The following is a 21933-nucleotide window of genomic DNA, read 5'->3' as shown; positions in this document are numbered from 1 at the left end:
TTACATTAGCCCAATCTTACATCAGTTTATATTTAATATATGTCCAGCCCAATTATGTATCAGTTTATGTTCAACATATGTCTAGCCCAATAATGCAGTAGTTTATAATTGGGCTGGACATATATTTTGGCTGGACAATACAAAAAATATGACCAGCCAAACTATGCAGTACTCTATAATTGGGCTGTACATATAATTTTGGCAATACAAAAATATATGTCCAGCCCAATTATGCATCAGTTCAAAGTTTCACATATGTCAAGCACGGTCCAAATAGCGGTAAGCAAAATTAAAGTCCAGTCCAAGATAACAAATAATGGCCCAAATAAAAAGTCAAGCATCCAAATTTGACTGCCGCTTTTGACGCCGTGTTGACGCCGTTTGGCAAACTTTTGTCCCTGTGAATACACTCCGTATGATCACATGTGGCAGAATAGCACCGTCAGCAATATGGAAAATACAGATACGCCCTTAATAAATGATTGAAATGACGAAAATAACCCCTTGATTTGCAAATTACATAAATCTTTTTGATGAACTTGTATTTTTCCTTAATTTTTTGGTTTCTTTTTTCCCAATTCTCTCTCTTCTCCTATCTTTCCTAATTCTTATCAAAGTTTTCCATTAAAATTTTCATTACTATATTTTCTTCTTTGTTTTTTTTTTTTGGACAAATTATACTCTGTTTTTTCTCCTTCCTTCTATAATTCCTTTTTCCTCTGTTTTTTTTTCTATTTTTTTCATTTTTTTCGATTTTACGATTGAATCTGTTCCTTACAATATGGAATCGGTTGTTTATCTGATTTTTTTAATTCATATGAATTGAATATTTTTAGCTTCGATCAATTTCATTTGTGTATGAATTTCATCTGATTTTTTGCATTTTTTTTATCAATGAACATAATCATGCAAAATATGAACATATGCATAGGTTCCCTTAAATGTGAAAATTAGTTTTTCATAAAGTGAACATAGGCATAAAAAATATGAACATATGCATTTCAGAAAGTAAACATAATAATATTATTATGAACATATTTAAGAAAGAAAACATATGCATAAACAGACTTAATGAAAATATTTCATGAACAACAAATATTTACTATAAATATTTACATTATGAACATATAAAATATTATTATGAATATAAGGCATTTAATTATGAACATAAAAAATTGAAGAAATAAAAAATAATATGATTATGAAACATATGCATCATAAGTATTAAAAATATGAACATATGCATTTTAGAAAATGGAAATACGCATTCAAAATATGAACATATGCGGTTCATTTTTGAATGAGTATGAACATAATTAAACATTCAGAAGGTGAACATATACATAAAAAAAATATGAACATATGGATTTAGAAAGTGAATATATGCATTTCAGAAAGTTTACAAAAGGATTCAAAATATGAACATAAGCATTTAAGAAAGTGAACATATGTACAAAAAATAAGAACATATGCATTTCAGAAAGTGAACATAAGTATTCAAAATATGAACATAAGAATTTACTATATGAACTTATGCATTTCAGAATGTGAACACAAGGTATCCGTTTGATTTCACTAATTTTTTTGACAATTCCAATAAAAAATTTCGAACAATAGAGTATCGAACAATATTCAAACAAAATTAAGTGATAATCATATATATTCAAACAAAATTAAGTGAAATTTACATAAAATTGCCTTTTTTAGGGAGAATCCGTTTGATTTTTCATCTCATCTCAAATATTCATGGTTGTTTTTGAAGAGAGAGAGTGAATTATGTTTGATTGTTAGAGAGAGAATATCAAAAAGATGAGTAATAAATTTAATTTCAGAAATTTATAGAAGATATACTTAGCTTATACTCCGCATTTATAATAGATTATATGTTCATTTTGGCATGACTTTTTTTTTTTGAAGTTCTTTTGATACACATATGTTTATGGTTGTTCATTTAAGTATTAAAAAATGTTCATTTCAATAACACTTTGATACAGATTATTTAGGTTCATGTATCACAATTTAAAGATAATATTCAATATTATGTAACTTCTTCAACATGTAAATTCATTCTGAATTTCGGTTAGAGTACATAAAGTTCATATATTTTCTATAATCATTATGAATGGTCATTTAGCACCATGAAATTAATTAATCATTACGAATGATTCTCAATTATTAAAACATATAATAACATCAAGTGCTTTATATTGAAAAAGACATGTTGCTAAAATAATCTGTTATAATAGATTATATGTTCATTTTGACATTTTTTTTATTAAATTCTTTGATACATATATATATATGTTTATGATTGTTCATTTAAGTATACAAAAATGTTCATTTCACTAACACTTTGATATAGATTCTTTTGGTTCATGTAACATAATTTAAAGACAATATTCATATTTATATATCTTCTTGAATATGTATATTTTGGATTTTGGTTAGAATATATATGTTCATGTTATTTGTGATAATTTGTTCATTTATATAAAACATTATGTACATTTTTATTTTGCCAATTGAAGTTTTCTTGTTCATATGTCAAGGGCTGGTAAACCACATGCTCCATCGCTTGTGCAGGCCCCCGTCAATTCCTTTGAGTTTCGGTCTTGCGACCTGATATGTCCATTTTATATAGTGTTTTACCCCCGTCCCTTGGTTATAATTAGTAGTGTTTTTGGCTCTTTCGAGCCACTTTTATTACTAATTGGTGTTTTCTAGTGTTTTCGTAGTTTTGGTTGAGTGTTGTAGGAAATTGCACTTTTGGAGCATTTTCCCGGGTTTTTATGGAGCGACTACGGACATTGGAGGAACACGACCATCTTTTGAAGCCCAAGGCCGGTTAGAGTTATCAAGCTGGTGATTAAGGGCTCGGTATTTGGAATACCGAGGCGTTTGGACCAAGTATTCAAGACCCTAAGAGGAAATCCGGATTGGGCCGAAGAATCGAAGCCCAATCAAAGTCCAAGCCTCGAGGAGTGCAATGCATCTCTTTGGAACAAATTTGGGCAAGAATGAAACAAAGTGTTAGTGGAAAAAAGTCCAAATTTGAGTCAGGTTCACTATTCTGATACTAACTTTTGATGTATAAATCATAATGCAGTGATTCCAATTGGGTTGGAAAGTAGACTTGAAGAGCTTTCCAATGATAGGTCACATGCCAAAATCCGATAAGAGACGCAAAAGTTATGGCTTGTCGAAGTTATGCCCAGATTATGAAGTCGAAGAAAAAGGCGGGCCCGATCGGGCGGCCACTTGCCCGATCGGGCGCGAATCAAGACCTGACGAAGAAAAAGGCGGGCCCGATCGGGCGGTGCCTCGCCCGATCGGGCGCGTGTTTTACGAAGTTTAATAAACGTTAGATTTAATTTGCTTTAGCTTAGGATTCGTAGATTAGTATAAATAGTCTTTTGTTAAGCTAGTTTTAGTTGTCTTGGATCATTGCGTGAGACAATTGTCTTTAGACCATCTCTTTTCTCCCTTACTCTCTCTCTACTTTTCTCTCTCTTTCTCTACAACTTTTGGTTTAATTCCATACTTTATCTCCTCTACTTTGGTAACTATTTATCTCTCTTACTTTAATCTCTTTCTTCTATTATGCTTTATTTAATTGTCTTGCTTAGTTTAGTTTTTATTATGTGTGAGTAATTTCTTTCTAGGGTTTATGGGGATCCGTAATTAATATGAAGGGATAATTTGTAACTATTGATTATTGATATTGCATGATAATTTCTTATTGAATTGTTTTAATGCTCTACAACTAGATTATGAATCGAGCAGATGTGATTTACTTGTAGAAGTTTAGCAATATTGAATTGATGAATCGAGCAGATGTTAATTTGATATTAAAGGCTATTTTCAATAGGAACTTAGATCTAGTAAATTGCGAGAGCCTGTTAGATCTATGTTGATTAATAAATTGCGAGAGTCTGTTAATCATGTTATTTGTGCAATATTAATTATTGATTGTTATGATTTATCCCGGAATATTAATTATTGGTGAACCTGTGACCCTAGGCTTTCTTATTATTGATTTCTTCCCTATCCTTAACCTCCGTAGTATAGTTCCCTTTTTATAACAATAATTTGATTACTTTAATAATTTAGATTATATTAATTAATTAGGAATAGAAAGACCAGTTTCCCTGTGGATTCGACCCTACTTCCCTATCTACTTTAGTTAGAGGACTTAGGTATTACTTTTGATTAGGGGATACGACTTTACCCTGTCACGACCGTACTCCCCAGGCGGAGTGTTTTACGCGTTAGCTGGGCCCCTGATCCGTGTAGAACAAGGGCGAACACTCATCGTTTACGGCATGGACTACCAGGGTATCTAATCCTGTTCGCTCCCCATGCTTTCGCAACCGATTCATTAAATTTGTAATATCAATATAATGTTATTTTAACATATAACATAATGTTCATTTTCATAACTATGAATACACACATTGACATTGTAATTTGTTTGAATTATATGACAAACCAAAGTAAGAAGTTGAGAATACGGTACATTGCTTAATTGATGCTATTTGGTTTAAACATAAGCTAGAGGCAATAGAAGAGGAGCAAAAAGATTAATGAAAGCTTAAATTACTAAAAATATTATTCTTTCGAATATTTGTTCATTTATGGATTTCTAATGATCAAGTACATTAGTATTCATATTTTTTTAATTCATTAGTGCTTGTTATATTGTATAAAAAACATATAGTAGTTGACAATGTTCAATTACATAACAGTTATAACGAATTCAATAAAATGTTCATAATAAAAAAGGTAAATGTTCAGTGTCAAAACAAAAAATGTTCAGTTACATATCGATCACTTATAAAAAAAATTAAGCTCGAACAAATATATATATTGTTTCAATACAAATTATTACTTATTATTATTTGCCAATCTATCCCGTACACCAGTGTCAAAAAATACAATTTCATGTTTATGGAATAATTACAAAAAATTCCTTGTTATGAAATGAACATCTTATGATACACAAATGAACATTACCAATACATAAATGAACATTTTATAAAAATTTGCAGAAAATTCGTAAATGAAAAGGAGCGAGGGCGGAACACGCGCGGAGGGTGGGGGGTGCAGGCAGTGTTCTCTGCTGGGGTGTAGGTAAAAATTTGTATAAATTATTCAGGGATTTTTTTTAAAAAAATATTTGGGCTGGACCAGCTGACAAAACCAAGCCTTTGCGGGCTGAATTGGGCTAGATTTGATCAGGTTTATTTTAGGTAACCCTTACTAGTCTGTAGTCTCTTATCTGAATTTAGTTTTTCTTTAACTTTGTGTTAATTTTGTTTTTTATAAACTTATCTTATCTAAATTTTTTAACCCTTGTAGTAGTATAAACTACTCTTTAAGTACTTTTAACCTTTTTATTTTAATTGAAATACTCCATGAATAGAATTTTAGTGATTAGAGTTTTCTATTTCGAATTTCGATGTGCGGGTCGGATTTGGTGAGGTCGGGTCGAATATAATTTTAAACTTGAGTAATGCTAAGTTAGCGTGTTTATGAAAGCCAATATCTAAACTGGATATTTTTAAATTGATTTCAATCAGGTTAATCGGGTGAAATTTTAACACCTCTTACGAGTTAACATGGAGTTACAGTTGTAAAATCTACGGAGCATTTGTTTAAAATTTACTAGCAGTGATATATACAGCATGTTACAGCCAAACTTTTTGACTATCAAATCCCAAGAAAGTCCATGGTCATTTCTTCAACCCAGAATTCCCTCTTTAATCCCTCTCTACATAGATTTAAAAAATGAAACTATTTACGAAATAACAAATTCAAGTACTCAGTAGATGATTTAATAATCAAATAAATGAAGTCACCGTCCACAACTAAACACAAATCCAACGTCACATTCACATCATCAGCCTCTGTATTCTATAGGGCCCCACATGGCTTGTTCACACTTTCCTAGGTGTCCACCTTCTCTTTCTATCTCCTTTGAAATTAAACTAATTGAAAAAACAATTACCCACCTTCTCTTTTGCTGACCATATTTTTTTCTCTTTTCAAATCTTTCAACTCCAATCTTCTTACGCGTTCACACTTCTCTCACACATTTTTGTCCAACATATAAAGTGCACATCTTCTTCTCTTTTTTTATTTTCTCCTTTCTCTCTCTACAATTTCACTCCTTCTACTGTTATTTTCACTTAATTTTTTCTAATTTTGAAACTAACCCAGTTTGAATTTGCTCATATTTTCCCAAATTCAGCTCATTTAATTCATTTTTTTGCTGTAATTTGAAGTAATCTTCATCACTTGGGACTAAAGCTTCAGATGCTAATTCCTCTGTAAGACGTCTCTTTTTTAATTGGTTTTTTTTTTTTTTTTTTTTTTTTGGGTTTGATTTATGTTTTTTTTTTCAATTGTATGCAAAAATATTAGTGGGGTTTGATTGAATTGAATTTTTGTTGGAAATGAATTTCTGATTTTTTTTTCCTGCCAGGTAAGTTATATACTTGCAGATATGAATGAAGGTGGTAATAATCAAAGCAATGGTGGAAGAAAAAGAAGGAAGAAGAATGGAAATGGGGTAGATGAAAGTGTTAATTTTGAAGAAAAACAACCTAGTGGCAAGAAGGAAACAAAGGAAATGATGATCACATCATATTTGTTATTAGAAGACCAAGAGAAGCAAGAGAAAGAGGAGTGGGAAGAATTTGCTGATCAGGAGAAACTCGATTTCGAGGCGATTCATAAGAAAAAAACACAAGCAATGTTGGATTACAATTCGAATTTGCAGAGTAGCTATGAGGGTTTGGATGATACTGATAGATTAAGGCGAAAGCGAGCGAGGGGAGCTGTTAATTCTGCAATGGTTGTTGCTGCTAGTGAAATGATTGAGAAAGGTGGTAGTATTGAGGCTAGCAGTAAGCAATCTAGTGGTTCATCAGTGAGCCATCAGCGTCGATTATGGGTGAAAGATAGGTCTAAGGATTGGTGGGATAAGTGTACTAGCCCTGATTATCCTGAGAGTGAGTTTAAGAGATGGTTTAGGATGGGAAAAGCAACATTTGAGTTGATTTGTGATGAGTTGAAGGTTGCTGTTGCGAAGGAGAATACGATGTTGAGGGCTGCTATTCCGGTTGATCAACGAGTTGCTGTGTGTATATATAGGTTGGCAACAGGTGAGCCGCTTAGGTTGGTGTCTAAGAGATTTGGTTTGGGGATTTCAACTTGTCATAAGATTGTTCTTGATGTTTGTGCTGCAATTAGGTCTGTTTTGATGCCCAAGTACCTGCAATGGCCTGATGAGGATTCATTGAGACAGATTAAGGAGGAATTTGAATCCATTTCTGGCATTCCTAATGTGGTTGGTTCTATGTATACAACTCATATACCAATAATTGCACCTAAGATTAGTGTGGCTGCTTATTTCAATAAGCGCCACACTGAGCGAAATCAGAAGACTTCGTACTCGATTACAGTTCAGGGTGTGGTTGATCCTAGAGGGGTTTTCAACGACGTGTGCATAGGATGGCCTGGTTCAATGCCTGATGATAAAGTGCTGGAGAAATCAGCATTGTATCAGAGGGGTAATCAAGGGCTTTTGAAGGGTGTGTGGATTGTTGGTGGTGCTGGTTATCCTTTAATGGATTGGATCCTTGTGCCCTATAATCAGCAGAACCTAACTTGGACACAACATGCTTTCAATGAGAAGATTGGCGAAATTCAAACCGTTGCTAAGGACGCCTTTGCAAGGTTAAAAGGAAGATGGAGTTGCTTGCAGAAGCGAACCGAGGTTAAACTTCAAGAATTACCTGTGGTTCTTGGTGCCTGCTGTGTGTTGCATAACATATGTGAAATGAGAGGGGAGGAATTGGATCCTGAACTGGTTTTCGAGTTATTCGACGATGAAATGGTCCCTGAGGTTCCATTGCAGTCATTAACCTCCATGAAAGCTAGAGATTCAATTGCCCACAATTTGTTGCATCATGGTCTTGCAGGCACTGGCTTTCTATAATTAGAAAACCATTCAGTTTATAGGTTCTTTTCACCCTTTATGCTGTAAAAATAGCTCCATATTTTCACTCCTTTTCAAAGATAGTGATTTTTGGAATGCATAGGCCAAAAACTTGTACTCTACATAGCAAATAGGTAATAGAATACTTTTGGTTCATACTTTTAATTGCTCTTGATTAAGATATGGATGTATAATTTTGAAATGACCTTTAATTTGTACCATTCTTTCAAATGATTTAAACAATTATGCAATTATTCTTAATTCTTAAAATTGACCTTTCTAAAAATATAGAGAACTTTTTTTTTTTTTTTTTTTTTTTTTTTTTTTTTTTTTTTTTTTTGTTTTGTTTTCTACTAAGGCTCTAAGGCATTATTTCTCCTTCGTTTCTCCTTACTCCCAATTATTATGTGATGTATTGTCTGCAATGTGTGAGTTATTTTATTTGTGGAAATACAATACTCATATCTTAGTTTTGACGCGTTTAGTATCTGGACATCATAAGTAATTATCTGGATAAATATAATATTAAATGACATTACATGATGTTGCAAAATGTATCTAATAATGATATCGTAGAATGTATTGACCAGATTCTCTTCATCATAATATATACTACAAAGTTTTCAATTTGTGTCAAAAAAAATAAAAAAAGTTTTCAATTACTAGCATAAGTTTCATTCAACAAAATTAGACTTAGTCACAAAATTCCAATAACTGAACAAAAGTTCTAGTCAATAAAAAACAATTCAGTCACCAAAAATGATTCCAATAGTTCAATAAAAATCAGATGAACGCAACAAGATCCCAATATATTTTGGATCGATAAAAGTAAATGTGTGTGAACGCACAAGAGATATAGTTAAAATTCTTGCAATTGATGTTGACTAATGTTGCAAATGCAATACAAACGGGAAAGAGGGATTCGTTTCTTATAAAATTGGATCAACAAGATTAAGACGCAACAAGGGTGTCTCCCCTTTTCCATGCCTGGTGTGAAACCATTATCATGCTTATTTGCACCAACAACATCATTGACTTTTTTGGAGGTCGATTTTGACTTTGTGTTGTAGGCTATCGACATATGATCTTGCGTTCACGTTTGTAATGGATATAACTTTTTCAATTGTAATTGGAAATATTTTTTCAATGTCGATTACTCTATTCTTGAGATCTTTAGCTTTAGCCACTTAGGTCAAAGCAATTGATTGAGTTGTTTACACTTTCTATTATTGGAGTTGGAGAACCAAAGATTATTTCTCACCAATTTTCATCAAAACTATGAAAGGTCAAAAAGTTGTTTAACACTATTTTCATTCTTATGATGAAAGTGTGATAAACGATTAGGACTTTCATCACCTCTCATTCTATACTAAAAAGGTTACTCAACAAAAAAGTACAAAAACATTTTTTAATCACTTTAATCAGCAAACCACCCTTTCTTTTACAACTTTAATCAATCCTGTCAAAAAAAAAAAAAAAAAATAAAACCTCACTACAATTTTATTATTACGAGTATTTTTTTTTTTTTTTTGAAACCATACCTCACTATAACAATATATCTTGCTCCCTACATCTCTAAAAACTTTATGTTTTGACTGTATATTTGCCGTCATTGTACATATTTGAATATTAATATTTACAATTACATATTAGTAATAGTTACGGAGTATAATATACCACTTATTAAGACAAAGCAAATAATACCCTAATTGACAATGCTTTATCTCATAAATTGGGAATAACCTTATAAATTGTGAATGTTAACAAGACATGAAAACTTTTTGAGATAAAAGGAACATCTTTAATTGGTTTCCGAAAAAAAAGAGGAACGTCTTTAAAAGTTGTGCACTTAGAAGAAATTGTGCTTTATATAGGAACAAAGGGAGTAACGTTTTATAATTGTTAAAAGATAATTAAATATATTAATGGTTAGTTGAAATGCATAAAATCCAATTGTTGTTGCAATAAATAAAGAAGGAATGAAATATATTAGAAGATTATATTAACATTAAAGATAAATAATTTAATTCAACCCCATAATATTTCTTTTTTAGACGCCGACAAGATAATCACAAAGGTTGCTTGTTGGTCAGGCAAATAATCGTTGCAGTATTTGCCAGGATGGTGCAACATCAATCTCAAAATAAGTATCAACAAACACAAAAGAAATGGTTTGAACCTATTTATATATTCTCAATAAACCAAACTATTCACACCTGATAGCAGCCTGGATAACCCATAAACACATTATAATAGTCGCCTTCATGTTAATTGAGGTCAACAATCCCATTAAAAAAGGTGGCAACTTACAGCCTGCCTACCAGTCTTCTATTTTCACTAGTACATGATGAAGCTACAAGAATCTACTATATTGATAGAATTGAATTTTCTCAATTAGTAAAAGACAAAAAAAGATTCAGACAGCTAAGCAATATATAGTGGACATTGAGAGAAGAGAGTTCAAGGAAAGGAAGGACCTTGAAGGCTTGAACCAACTGTCAGAACTCAACATCGAGATTTTGATACAGTAGCAGGGTTCATTCGGATCGCCATGTCTCCAATCGATGACCATCATGTTTGAGAAGGTAAACGGAAGGGAAAATGTGCAAAATGAATCCTTAGGATAGAGGATTCAGGTTTCTTATCATCAAATTTGTAGCCTGCACATAATGCAAAGCTTAGCAGAAATCCGAATGACTGCAAATGGAATGAAAACTAGATGACGATACAAGAGATTTATACACTCTAAATGATATGCAACTAAGCATAATGTCCACTAATTGCATCACAAACTAGAGTTATCGACCATAAATAGAGATACCATCAGGGGACTGCCTATCAACACAGTCCAGGAAAAAGGGCAACAAAGGAAAGTCATGAAAAAAATCCAAGCAGATAATTACAACCCTTTACTACCTTTCTCCTTTCCCTTCCATTTTACAAAAAATATCTTTCATTTGTTATCTTCCCACAAGAAGAGAAAACTCTAACAATCTATTATGGCATAATCCATGATTTGCTGCATGTAAGCATTAAGATGAGCTATTCATCATATCTAAGATCTACAAAACGTGAGGTGCTCTGAGGCACTAAAGGTTTTCCAATACAAGGCATGAGGCATACTGTCACCTCGTAAATCTACCTTAGGTTAGCCTCAATGCCCTTTTCTCAGCATAGGGTTGTTGAGGTGATGACGCTTAGCACCTTATAGCACCTTGCTCCTAGCATGTCAGAGGCATGTTTTATAAAACAAAGGAACATGTGGGGTACAATACCAAGAGTCAAGTGTCCAAATGTCCCAACCAAAGAGAAAGAAAGGTTCAGGAGAGATACTCATAGCACACCTCATGACAAAATACAAAAGAAAATTCAAGAAAATGAGAAGATAAATGAAAATCAAAACAGACCATTGAGTGCTTCCATAGCTGTAAGGGCACATTTTGAATCATTAAATTCAACAAAACACAGAACCATTGCTTTCTCGCCACTCTGAAATACAACAAGAGATTAACGTAATTAATAAGATTAAAAGAGGGGTGAGATTTTTATTTTTTTATTTTTTAAATTTTTTTCCAGCACTACTTGTTATACACACATAAGAAAGAATATTAAGTGATGTGGTTAACACTGGATGCAAAACATGCTTTTTTTTTTTTTTTAATTAATCCTGCATTCACAGATCTTCACACACCGAATAAATATATGAGGAAACATTTGCACTCGTAACTATTATATTCATATTAATCTGCACTAGATCATATTGATTATTTTTTTCATTTTTCCCCTGCCTCAATAGTCTTTGAGGCTATACCTTGTTCATTTCAGCTTTATATTTGATTTAGAATAAAATGATAAGGGTTACAACGTCTCATTCACAATTCAAAATAAGTTCAGACAAGAACCAGTAACTTCTAACAAGTTCATATAAAGTGTGATAAGGGCCAAAAATTCAGATACTTCGTATAAAGATTTTTGTTGAAAAGAACAAAACTTTACCCGTCTTGCTTCCTTGTGTATGACTTTGATATCCTTAAAGCCTATAAAAGGACGAAAAATATCTACAATTCCAAGTCAAGGAAAGGCAGGTGGTCGAAATAATAAATAAAGCTTAAAAGAACAAATATAATAAACAAATATTAAGACATTACCAACTTGAAAGGTCTCTGTAGGACATCATTTAGGAAATTTAAACACACTAACTCAGCATAAATATACAGACTCTAGCAGCAATATGAATGAATATTTTCAATTATTTTCATCATCAATTGTTCAAAGTTCAAACAGTAACTCCTAAAGAGACATGGAGATGTTACTGTCCTTCCAGCCAGAAATAAGGACACAGGAGAGTAAAAGAGTGAAAAATAAACAAAAAGATTGATGCAAAAGGTCGTATTGCCCCTTCTGTATGAAACTGTGAAACCCTCTGCTAGCTGAAAAAAAATGTGATTTCATGTGTGCAAGTGAAAATAAAAGTATACCCTATATTTCTCATACCCTTCATTTCACATAGGTCAATATACTCAGATACTCACAATTCACAAATGAGTACACTGACACAATAATTCATGTTATAGAGTAACAAGTTATACCATGCATAAGATTCATATATATGCCAAGTACCATATCCGCCTTTGATACTTGCCATCAATTTCTGTCCAGCATAGTCACATAGGGGGTATCACCAGCCCTTCATCAAGCAAGACCCTCAAGGCCTCAATAACCCAATGCACAATAATTCAATAAATATTCTCCAGAAGATAGTCACCATAACGAAAACCAATGCAAAAATGAAATTTTAAAAGCTAGCATTGAGAGGATACGACCAACTTCCCTTCTGGTGCAGTCAGTTGGAAGCCCATCAACAAAAAGAATGTTTGATTCAGTTTCATGCAAAGAGAGGCTTTCAACCCTTCGCTGAGAGTTAGGTCTCTCATAAATGATATCTGGATTGCCAGGAGGCACAGGACTGATTCCTAAAGGAACATCTCGCCTTTGGCTAAATAGAATGGGGTCTTCAAGGGAAGATGCGTAGCCTCTAGCACTCATTCCTGCTGTCAACCCGCCTAAAGCAGGCTCACTCCGTGCAGCAAAACCTGAATTATCATCCAAACCATAAGCTCTAGACCGCAAGGGCACTACCTACAATAATACAAAAAACACGTCAGAATCCAGATTGCAATGTATAAGAATGACTAGTAGTTGAGAAGCAAGTACTTACATCCCTGGCCCAGGGGATCTATAGATGAATCGCGCAAATAATTTGGTCGCAACATATGATGAGCCATCTCTGAATCCTTTAATGTAAAGTGAGCTGAATGATCTAGCCTCCAAACATATGTACCTATACTCCCAGTCAGTTGGAAAGCTAAGATTCATATACAGAAAAAAGAAAAGCCTACATAAAACTAAGATCCCCAAATTGAAGAATATACAAAAAGTAAAGTTTTTCCACCATGAACTAGCATCAAACTCATGTAGAGCATATACTAGATACAATCTCCATTTCCCATTGCAAAAAAAAAAAAAAAAAAAAAAAAAGAAAAAAAAAGAATCATACTCCATATACATGAAAGAAATGTGTTAAAAAAAAAGGTTCGTAGATATTCAGAAATCGGCTAACTGAAATATAGATACTACAGAGAAGCTATATATAGGGTAAACACTTACTTAAAGTGAAGAGAGGTTTGAACCAAGAACCAATAGTGCCAAAGTATTTATTTAATCATTATACAGATCGCGAAATTATAATTTACCCAATTGAAGATAAATAAACACTAAAGGTATCATGTTACGGAGGTTTTTCGTCCTTGTTAATATATAAATCTAGCAAAATACTTAAATCTGAAAGCATCAGCCTGCCAAGCAGTTCCCTCTTAGGAGACTAACCAGATTTCCCCAACATCAATATGTAACAGACCAAGCTCGTGGGCCAATTAAGCCACCAATTATCAAGCAGTACTAGAGGAGGGGAAAAGGAGGTGAGCAAAAGGGCTTAACAGCCACATCAGAAAAGGAATTGAGGATGTGGCACATGATGACAAAAGCAATTAAGAGCTGCAGGAGAAGGAAACAACAGCAAGTAGAGGAGCCTTGGCATAGCAACTTTGGTGGAATGAAGCTAAGAGTAGTTAACTAACAGCTAGCTTTTGTAATCCTTGTTTGTATATAAATTAAGGGATGGGAGAAATAGTAGGGTTATGTGATTAGAATCATTTGAATTTGAAAGTTTAATCCTAAAGATACCATCTCGGAGATTGGTAGCCTCAAGTTACCCAACCTTTCAATTAAAAGGAAAATTTGCCAAACTTGCTTGCTGATTATTCTTGTTCTAGTATTATTTGTGTTGATTTGCATTCGTGAGTGCTGAGTCTATCACACAATAACAGACATACAGAAGCAAAACAAATGAGGTATGGGAAATTCAATTTGTAATTATGGAAAAAGATTCCATCACAGCAAGTCATTCATCACTAGAAAAAGAGGTACAAGTAACAAAGGGTCTTTATTTGAGTTGAAATACAACACCTAGTAACACTGGTAACTATGATCTCTTTCATGCATGTTAACTGAATCACTACTGACCTGGACATTTAGAGCCTATATGGAATTAGGGATGGCAACGGGTCGGACTCGGAGCGGATTATGCTAAATCCGACTCCGATCCGACAAGAAGTCGGATGTTAAATCCGACATCCGACTCCGACTCCGACATCCGACTCCGAAATCCGACTCCGACTCCGACTTCAATATCCGACCTCCGACTCCGACTCCGATCCGACCCGACTCCGAGTTTCTTTTACATTATTTAATATACTTTGAGATGTTGGGCTATTTGGGCCTTGACAACCCACACCCAATGCCACCATGACCCACACAAAAATCCACTATCTATTGGAGTCGGAGTCGGATAATCCGTCAAAGTCGGACATTTGTCGGAGTCAGATTTTTTTCTCGGATTTTTTTTAGGATCCGACTCCGACCCTCCTCCGACTCGGAGTCGGATTATTTTAACGGAGTCGAACTCGGATTACTTTTTTCTCGGACTCGGAGCGGATTTTTTTACCTCGGATCGGGGCAGAGTAGGGTCGGATTCGGACTGGATTGCCATCCCTATATGGAATAAGCATTTCCAAAACAAACCAAACGTTTGCAATATAAAGCTAAATAAATAAATAAAAGAAAAGGAGCTCTTGCAAACCTATCACAACCATACAAATCATTGTCACCAGAAACATAGTAGCATTCAACAACCACCAATTATTATATATTAGACATTCCGATCGTATTAATACTATTGCACCCTAGATGATTATTGCATACAGGAATCTTTTTACAAGAGAAGAATCTAATAGCTGTTCAAATTAATCAACATTGAAAGCAAGAGTTAGGGCCTCTTCTGTTCAGCTTAATTTAAGTTCAGCTTACTCCTCTCATAAACAATTCATTTCAGCTCTATCAGTTCAGCCCCAATCAGTTCAGTTAAGTTGTTTTCAGTAAATCGAAACAGGTCCTAAGACATAGTCATTTCTTGTCCATTCAAAAGCCAAACATACCTCTATACGGCATGAACCAACATAGAACAAAGACCATCCACATTAAGCATAAAAACCATTCCACATCAATCCACATAGCACCTAAACAAGCAGTAGCTTAGATCCAACTGATTCCCATCATCGCTAAGTTCAAAGTTTAATCATTCATATATCCATCACGATTATCCATCCATGTTTGTTGAAATCCATCTATATTTCACTAAATCATCAAAACACCTTATGTTCCGCATATAAAGGAGCTCAGCTTACACAATTGATCACTGCCCCAACATCCACAATATCTACTATTCCAAATTTCAGTAATTTCTCTATAATGCGCACCCTAGATTACTAGTGCCCTACAATCCGACACCCGAACACATTACGAAATTCAGATAAACACAAAAATATCTCAGCAAACATGTAATCTATCACAAAAGATTAAAATTAAGTAGCTAAGCGCACAAAAACAGTATCCAATTTTAATCACAATGCAATAAACTACAAGAAACCTACGTAGTATAATTTACAGTGCCAGGAAACATTGGCTCTAATTAACATCAAAATTGAGCAAACATTAAAATTAAAAGCATGCAATTCCCAGTTATAAAGCCCAAACAATCCAAGTTCATTATAATTTTAAACCATAAAAATGAAAACTTGAACAACTTTTTTAATTATTCGACACTTACCCCGCAGCTTCAGAATCACAACGATTTTACTTTCACTCGTTTTATTATTCGAGAACGAAATTTACCACCAGGAAAAGCAATTGATAAACCCTAAAATAAGCTGAATTTCTGACAATCTGAAATTGAAAGAGAGATTATCGAAAACTTCCGGAGAACTCCAGAGCTTTGTCTGCCGGAAAGAGGCAGCAGTTAAGTTACCTGAGTAAAACAAGACTAAGGGTTTTCTTTTTTTTTAGTTTTTTTGTTTACTTGTGATGGTTTTTGAGAGGAATCCCCATTTATGAAGTTAAATTAAATTAAGGAACTGCATATACTCCGTAGCATTATCATTAAATTGAAGCATTTTTTAAGTTGTTTTATCAATTTGGCCTTTTTGAGGGTTAGGGATAGATTGTTTGGTAAAAAAAAGAAAAAAAGAAAGAAAAAAAAGGTGAGGGATAGGTTAAGTGTTTAGAGCTCCCTCCCAATGTCGGGTCATCCTGAGATTGATTCTCATCAGTCGTTTTTGTGGCTCTTCAAATGCCAAAAAAAAAAAAAAAAAAAAATTGGCATATCTCTATATCTCTAATTGTATACAGCAAGTTAAATTTAACCAAAGAATAATAATTATAAGTCAAAGTAAAATTGGATCGTGTTTTTTTATAGTCGGACCAAAAAAAAGCTTAGAAATGCATGCCAAAGCCTGCGAGAATATGATAAAATCTCGAGTTAGGCCCAACCTGGCTTTGGGCCGAAAATTTCTGCCCAAAGCTCGACCAAAATCAGGTCAAGCCTAACATGATTAGCTCCCCTCAAAGTCTTGTTCTTTATCTGTTTTTTTTTATGGATTTAAATTTACAAAACAACAAAATTGATCTGTGGAGTAATTCAATATTTTACTATTTTCAAAAAAGTTTAAGATTAAAATTAGTTTATACGTACTTAATTTTATTTACGGAGTAGTGGTTTAATATGGAAAATATAATGAGGAAGTAAAAGAAAATTTTTTCAATAGTAGAATAATTTAAGCCGATAAGTTAAACAAAGATGAGCTTTTTTGAACAAAAAATTTTTCAATTTTTTTTTGTTGGCCTATTCTCTCTGTCTAAACTTTACTAAATCAAAACAATAAAGCTAAGTATTTGCCTATCTTCTTGTAAAAAAAAAAAAAAAAAAAAAAAAAAAAAAAAAAAAAAAAAACATGTACTTGTAACTACGAAATTTTTACTTTTTTTGAGTAAATAATTTTTTTTTGAACTCTTATCATACTTATATATATTACTCGTGAAATTCTCGACTATTTTCATTCAATCCAACATCTTCTTTTTGACCCTTGTTACTTTGTTGGTACCAGAAAAATCTATAGAATAGTAATGCAAATTGCAGACCATTTACAAAAGGTGTGTGTGATGGCCTTACAGAATTCAGACCATTTAAAAAAGGTGTGTACGATGGCCTAGTGGGGAAGTGTCCCATATAATGATGCTAAGGAGAATTGGTTCACTTAAGATTATTGTTTATGAATATCAAAGAAATGGATAAAAAAGACTGAATTCACCATAATATTCAACTCAGTTGCAGCAATCAATAAAGTATAAAATGAAAGAGAAGTCACAAAAAATTGAGAATGTATCCTCGGATGATTGTATTATAGGTACATTCATCAGGGGGGCAACCATTTTCATCCATTTTGCAAGAAGGGAAACGGAGAAAGAAAGAAGAAATGGAGAAATGGGGAAGAGGAAGAAGATGACGCACCATAGTTGTGTTCACAGGGTCTCTGATCAACTGTTGGATTGAATCAACTAGAGTCTAGAGTGAAACTATTACCTGATTTCCCACTCACTTTTTCTCTCCTCTATAAATTTTAACATTTGAAATATTTAGGTTAGTTTTGCTTATAATAATTCCCTGCTATAGATCAAGTTCATATATATTTGTACATTATATAAATCGAAAATGAAAATTATATACTTGAGGAAAAAAAGGAGAGTTGGTTGGTAATGCGGACTAGTTAATATAGATCAAATCAAATCATACTAGATTAGACCAGTTCTTGATCTTTTTATTTGCCATAGGTATTTTTATTTTTATTTTTATTTTTGAAAACATTTGCATAGACATTTTTATTTGCCTTTATTTATTGTTACATTTTTTATTTCACAATTAAAAATATGATGACAATTTACTAAAAAGTACTATAGTATTTGATAAGGTCATTTATAAGGTCATTTTAATACGAATTTGAAGATAACTTGCGTAATACGAGTTCTACAGTAATATTTTATCTCATATACATGAAGTATGAGATTTGAAAAAATCTGATCAGATTAAGTGAACTAAAGATATCCATTAAATACATACAAAAACTTTTGTATATAGGTAGAATTTACCTTAAATACTATTGCTGACAAAGATTTGAACATTGGTAATCATCTGCATTGTCTCTTGACATTCTTCATCTAATATAGTCTGTATTAGGAAATTGATTTTGGCACACCCTTATGTGAGAAGAGTATAGAAAACTGTGCTCTCACGTAGGAGTGTGCCAAAATCAATTCCCTCTGTATATGCTAGTCAAACTACTACATTGCCCAAAGCCTATAATAAGTCGATTTGGTCCATCTTCCATATTCCTATTGATCTTTTTGAGTGACATCTTGGAAGTTGAAAGATCAAAACTCCTATATAAATAGTTAGATATATAGCAAAAAACAACTCTAAAATCATTCTCCTGTCAAAACACTCCGAAATCATACCATATCCAAAATGAGTGGCATACCAATTAGGTACCTTACAAACATGGGAGCTTATCGTATCAGTATTCATGGTGCTACTGTCACTGTGAACTCTACTGAATATTATGAGTATGGCCCGTCTGCAAGTTTAGTGGAGAAAAAAATTTCGGACTTCCATTCTCATCTGGCAAGTAGCAATCTCAAAGTTGTAGGTGTGGATATCAAAAAGAAAACAGAAGGTACTAGGGATAAGAGATATCTACTAGCCCTTTGCAATAGTAACAACTGCCTGATTTTTCACTTGGATGAACTTCATGGGTCAATAAGTAAATTCTTCCAGGATTGCGACATTTGCTTTGTTGGACCCAAAGCGTTGTTTTATAGACATTTAGGTCTTGAGAAAGTGGTCGAAACAGGTGACTTAGCAGCAAGGGTCCTGAAGAAACCAGGTCTCATTAAATCAGCTGTAGCTGATTTGGCTCGAGAAGTTGGGGTTCAGTATGATGGTCCACCAACTGGTTCTGGAAGTGAAGTTCAAGTTGATTCGAGGAATCCGACAGTGTTAACTGAAGAAATGGTGAAGAGTACCATCAATGATGCTGTTGCTAATTACCTCATTGGTTGCAAGCTCTTGAGCAACATCAGTAGTTACTGAAAATGCAAGTAGTTTTTCGTAAATGTACTCTGAAAAAAATATTTACTTGGTATTAGTATTTTGGTTTCCTATTTCTATTACCAATCACCAATTGCTTTTGCTTACCTTTTTGTTCATCCATCTTTCTAAATAAGAGGGTTTGTGTAATGGTTTTCTTGAACTTGCTTGTATTCAAATTTTTTGTCTTGCCTATATAGATCACTTTCAGTATTAAACTATTATACGAAGTATAAACTTTTAGTCAAGTGACAATTATTTCTTTTTGTTTTACAAATAAAATTAACCAGTGAGCTTCTGTTAAAATTGTAAACCCAAGAAAACACTCTTTGCTAACCATAATATCCCGATAGTACCTTTGATAAGTCATTACAATTTATATATCCTCGGATGATTGTAGTATAGTTATGATCATTAGGGGGAAATCCATCTTCTTCCATTTTGCTTAATAATTGAGCAGCTTCACTCATAAGCCCTTTCTTGCAGTAGCCTTTAATCATCATAGTGTAAGTGTTACAATCAGGTTGCATACCTTTCTGCTGAAGAACAGAGAAAAACTTAGCTGCATCTTCAAGTTGCTCAGCCTTACAAAAGTAGTGGATTAGGATTTTGTATGTGATAACATCAGGATTTACACTATTAACCTCCATATCTTCAAGTAAGGCCAATGCCTCAGCAGACTGTGCACTTTTGCACAAGCCACAAAGCAATGAATTATATGTAACAACATCAGGAGTAACCCCGTGAGCTTGCATATTTGTGAACAACTGACGTGCACATGTAAGTCTCTTGGCTTTACACAAGCCATCAATAAGGGTGTTGTAGGTAGCAACATCCAGAGTTATCCCCTTCTGAACCATTTCATTGAATATGTTGAGAGCCGTTGGTAAGTCATTATTAAAAATATATCCTCGGATGATGGTAGTATAGATATAATCATTAGGGGGACAACCATCTTCTTCCATTCTGCTGAATAATTGAGCAGCTTCACTCATAAGCCCCTTCTTGCAGTAGCCTGTAATCATCATACTGTAAGTTTTACAATCACTTTGCAGACCCTTCTGCCGAAGAACAGAGAAAAACTTAGCTGCATCTTCAAGTTGCTCAGCCTTACAAAAGTAGTGGATTAGGATACTGTAAGTGATAACATCAGGATTTACACCATTACCCTCCATATCTTTAAGTAAGGCCACTGCCTCAGCAGACTCTGCACTTTTGCACAAGCCAAGAAGCAACGAATTATATGTGACAACATCAGGAGTAACCCCGTGAGCTTGCATATCTGTGAACAACTCCCGTGCAAGTGTAAGTCTATTGGCTTTACACAAGCCATCAATAAGAGTGTTATAGGTAACAACATCCGGAGTTATCCCATTCTGAACCATTACATTGAATATGTTGAGAGCCTTGTCAGTGTTCTTGAGTTTGATACATCCATATATCATAGTGTTAAAACTCACAAGATCAGGCTTACAACCATTTATGGTCATGTTCCCAATCAGCTTTTCAGCATCTTCCATCCGGCCACACAAATAATAACCATCGAGTAACGCATTGTAAGCAACAACGTTTGGAGTCACACCTATGTCAATCATGCGCTGCAATGTGGCTTGTGCAACATCAACATCACCCTCTTTGCAAAACATGTCAACCAACATGCAGTAGGCCTTAACACCTGGTGCCATGTTGCTGTCTAACATCTCAGTCAACACACGCTTAGCCTCATTCCAAGAACCAGAATTATAGAGGCCGCGAACCAAGGAGATGTGAGTGTCAACATAGGGTTTGATGCCCTCATTTCTCATAGCATTGAACAAGTCATGTGCCTCTTTAACAAGCCCTTTTTTACAAAGACTATCAATAATAGTAGTATATATGACAAGATTAGGCTTACAACGACCTTCTAATTGCATCTTTTTAAACAAATTGAGAGCACATGTATTACGACCAGTCCTACAAAATCCCTTGACCATAGCACCATAAGTTACAACATCAGGTTGAAAACCCAAGTTGACAATCCTATCCAACAAAAGAGTAGCTTGAGGGAGCTCATCATTATTGACATAGCCATTGATTAAGGTGTTAAAGGTAAAATCATCAGGGGGATAACCAAGCTTAATCCTTTTACCAAGAAGCGAAAACCCGAAATCGACACGACCCAGATGACAGTAAGAATTAGCAAGAATGTTGAGGGAATAATTGTTAGGAGTTACGCCGAGTAAGTCAAGGCGTCTGGAGAGAGAAATAACGGTGGAATGAGGATGAAGGTGTTTCAATTTGGAAATGGCGTTGAAAAGCTGACTGAAAACAGCAATAGAAGGAAGAGGGTGCAAAGAAA

At 33.9% G+C, this 21933-nt stretch overlaps 2 protein-coding genes across 2 annotated transcripts; one reads left to right on the top strand and one right to left on the bottom strand.

Annotated features, from left to right (window-relative positions):
- The first annotated feature begins 6127 nt into the window (after positions 1–6127).
- LOC145574317 (protein ANTAGONIST OF LIKE HETEROCHROMATIN PROTEIN 1-like) lies at positions 6128–8228 on the top strand. Its single transcript, XM_081632071.1, has 2 exons — positions 6128–6329; positions 6485–8228. Exon 2 carries the CDS (start codon positions 6506–6508, stop codon positions 8000–8002), a length of 1497 nt encoding a protein of 498 aa, XP_081488197.1. The 5' UTR covers positions 6128–6329; positions 6485–6505; the 3' UTR covers positions 8003–8228.
- Positions 8229–10406: 2178 nt separating this feature from the next.
- Positions 10407–16547, bottom strand: LOC145576034 (RNA-binding protein 2-like). The gene is made up of 6 exons (XM_081633822.1): positions 16227–16547; positions 13221–13343; positions 12823–13137; positions 11999–12060; positions 11410–11491; positions 10407–10662 (listed from the first exon to the last, which is right to left on the bottom strand). Exons 2-6 carry the CDS (start codon positions 13285–13287, stop codon positions 10574–10576), a joined length of 615 nt encoding a protein of 204 aa, XP_081489948.1. The 5' UTR covers positions 13288–13343; positions 16227–16547; the 3' UTR covers positions 10407–10573.
- Between the last annotated feature and the right edge of the window lie 5386 nt (positions 16548–21933).

The sequence above is a fragment of the Chenopodium album genome, chromosome 13 (assembly GCF_948465745.1).
Source record: "Chenopodium album chromosome 13, dcCheAlbu1.1, whole genome shotgun sequence".
NCBI lineage: Eukaryota > Viridiplantae > Streptophyta > Magnoliopsida > Caryophyllales > Amaranthaceae > Chenopodium > Chenopodium album.
The sequence above is the reverse complement of the archived record's forward strand: the minus strand, read 5'-3'. Positions and strand labels throughout refer to the sequence as shown.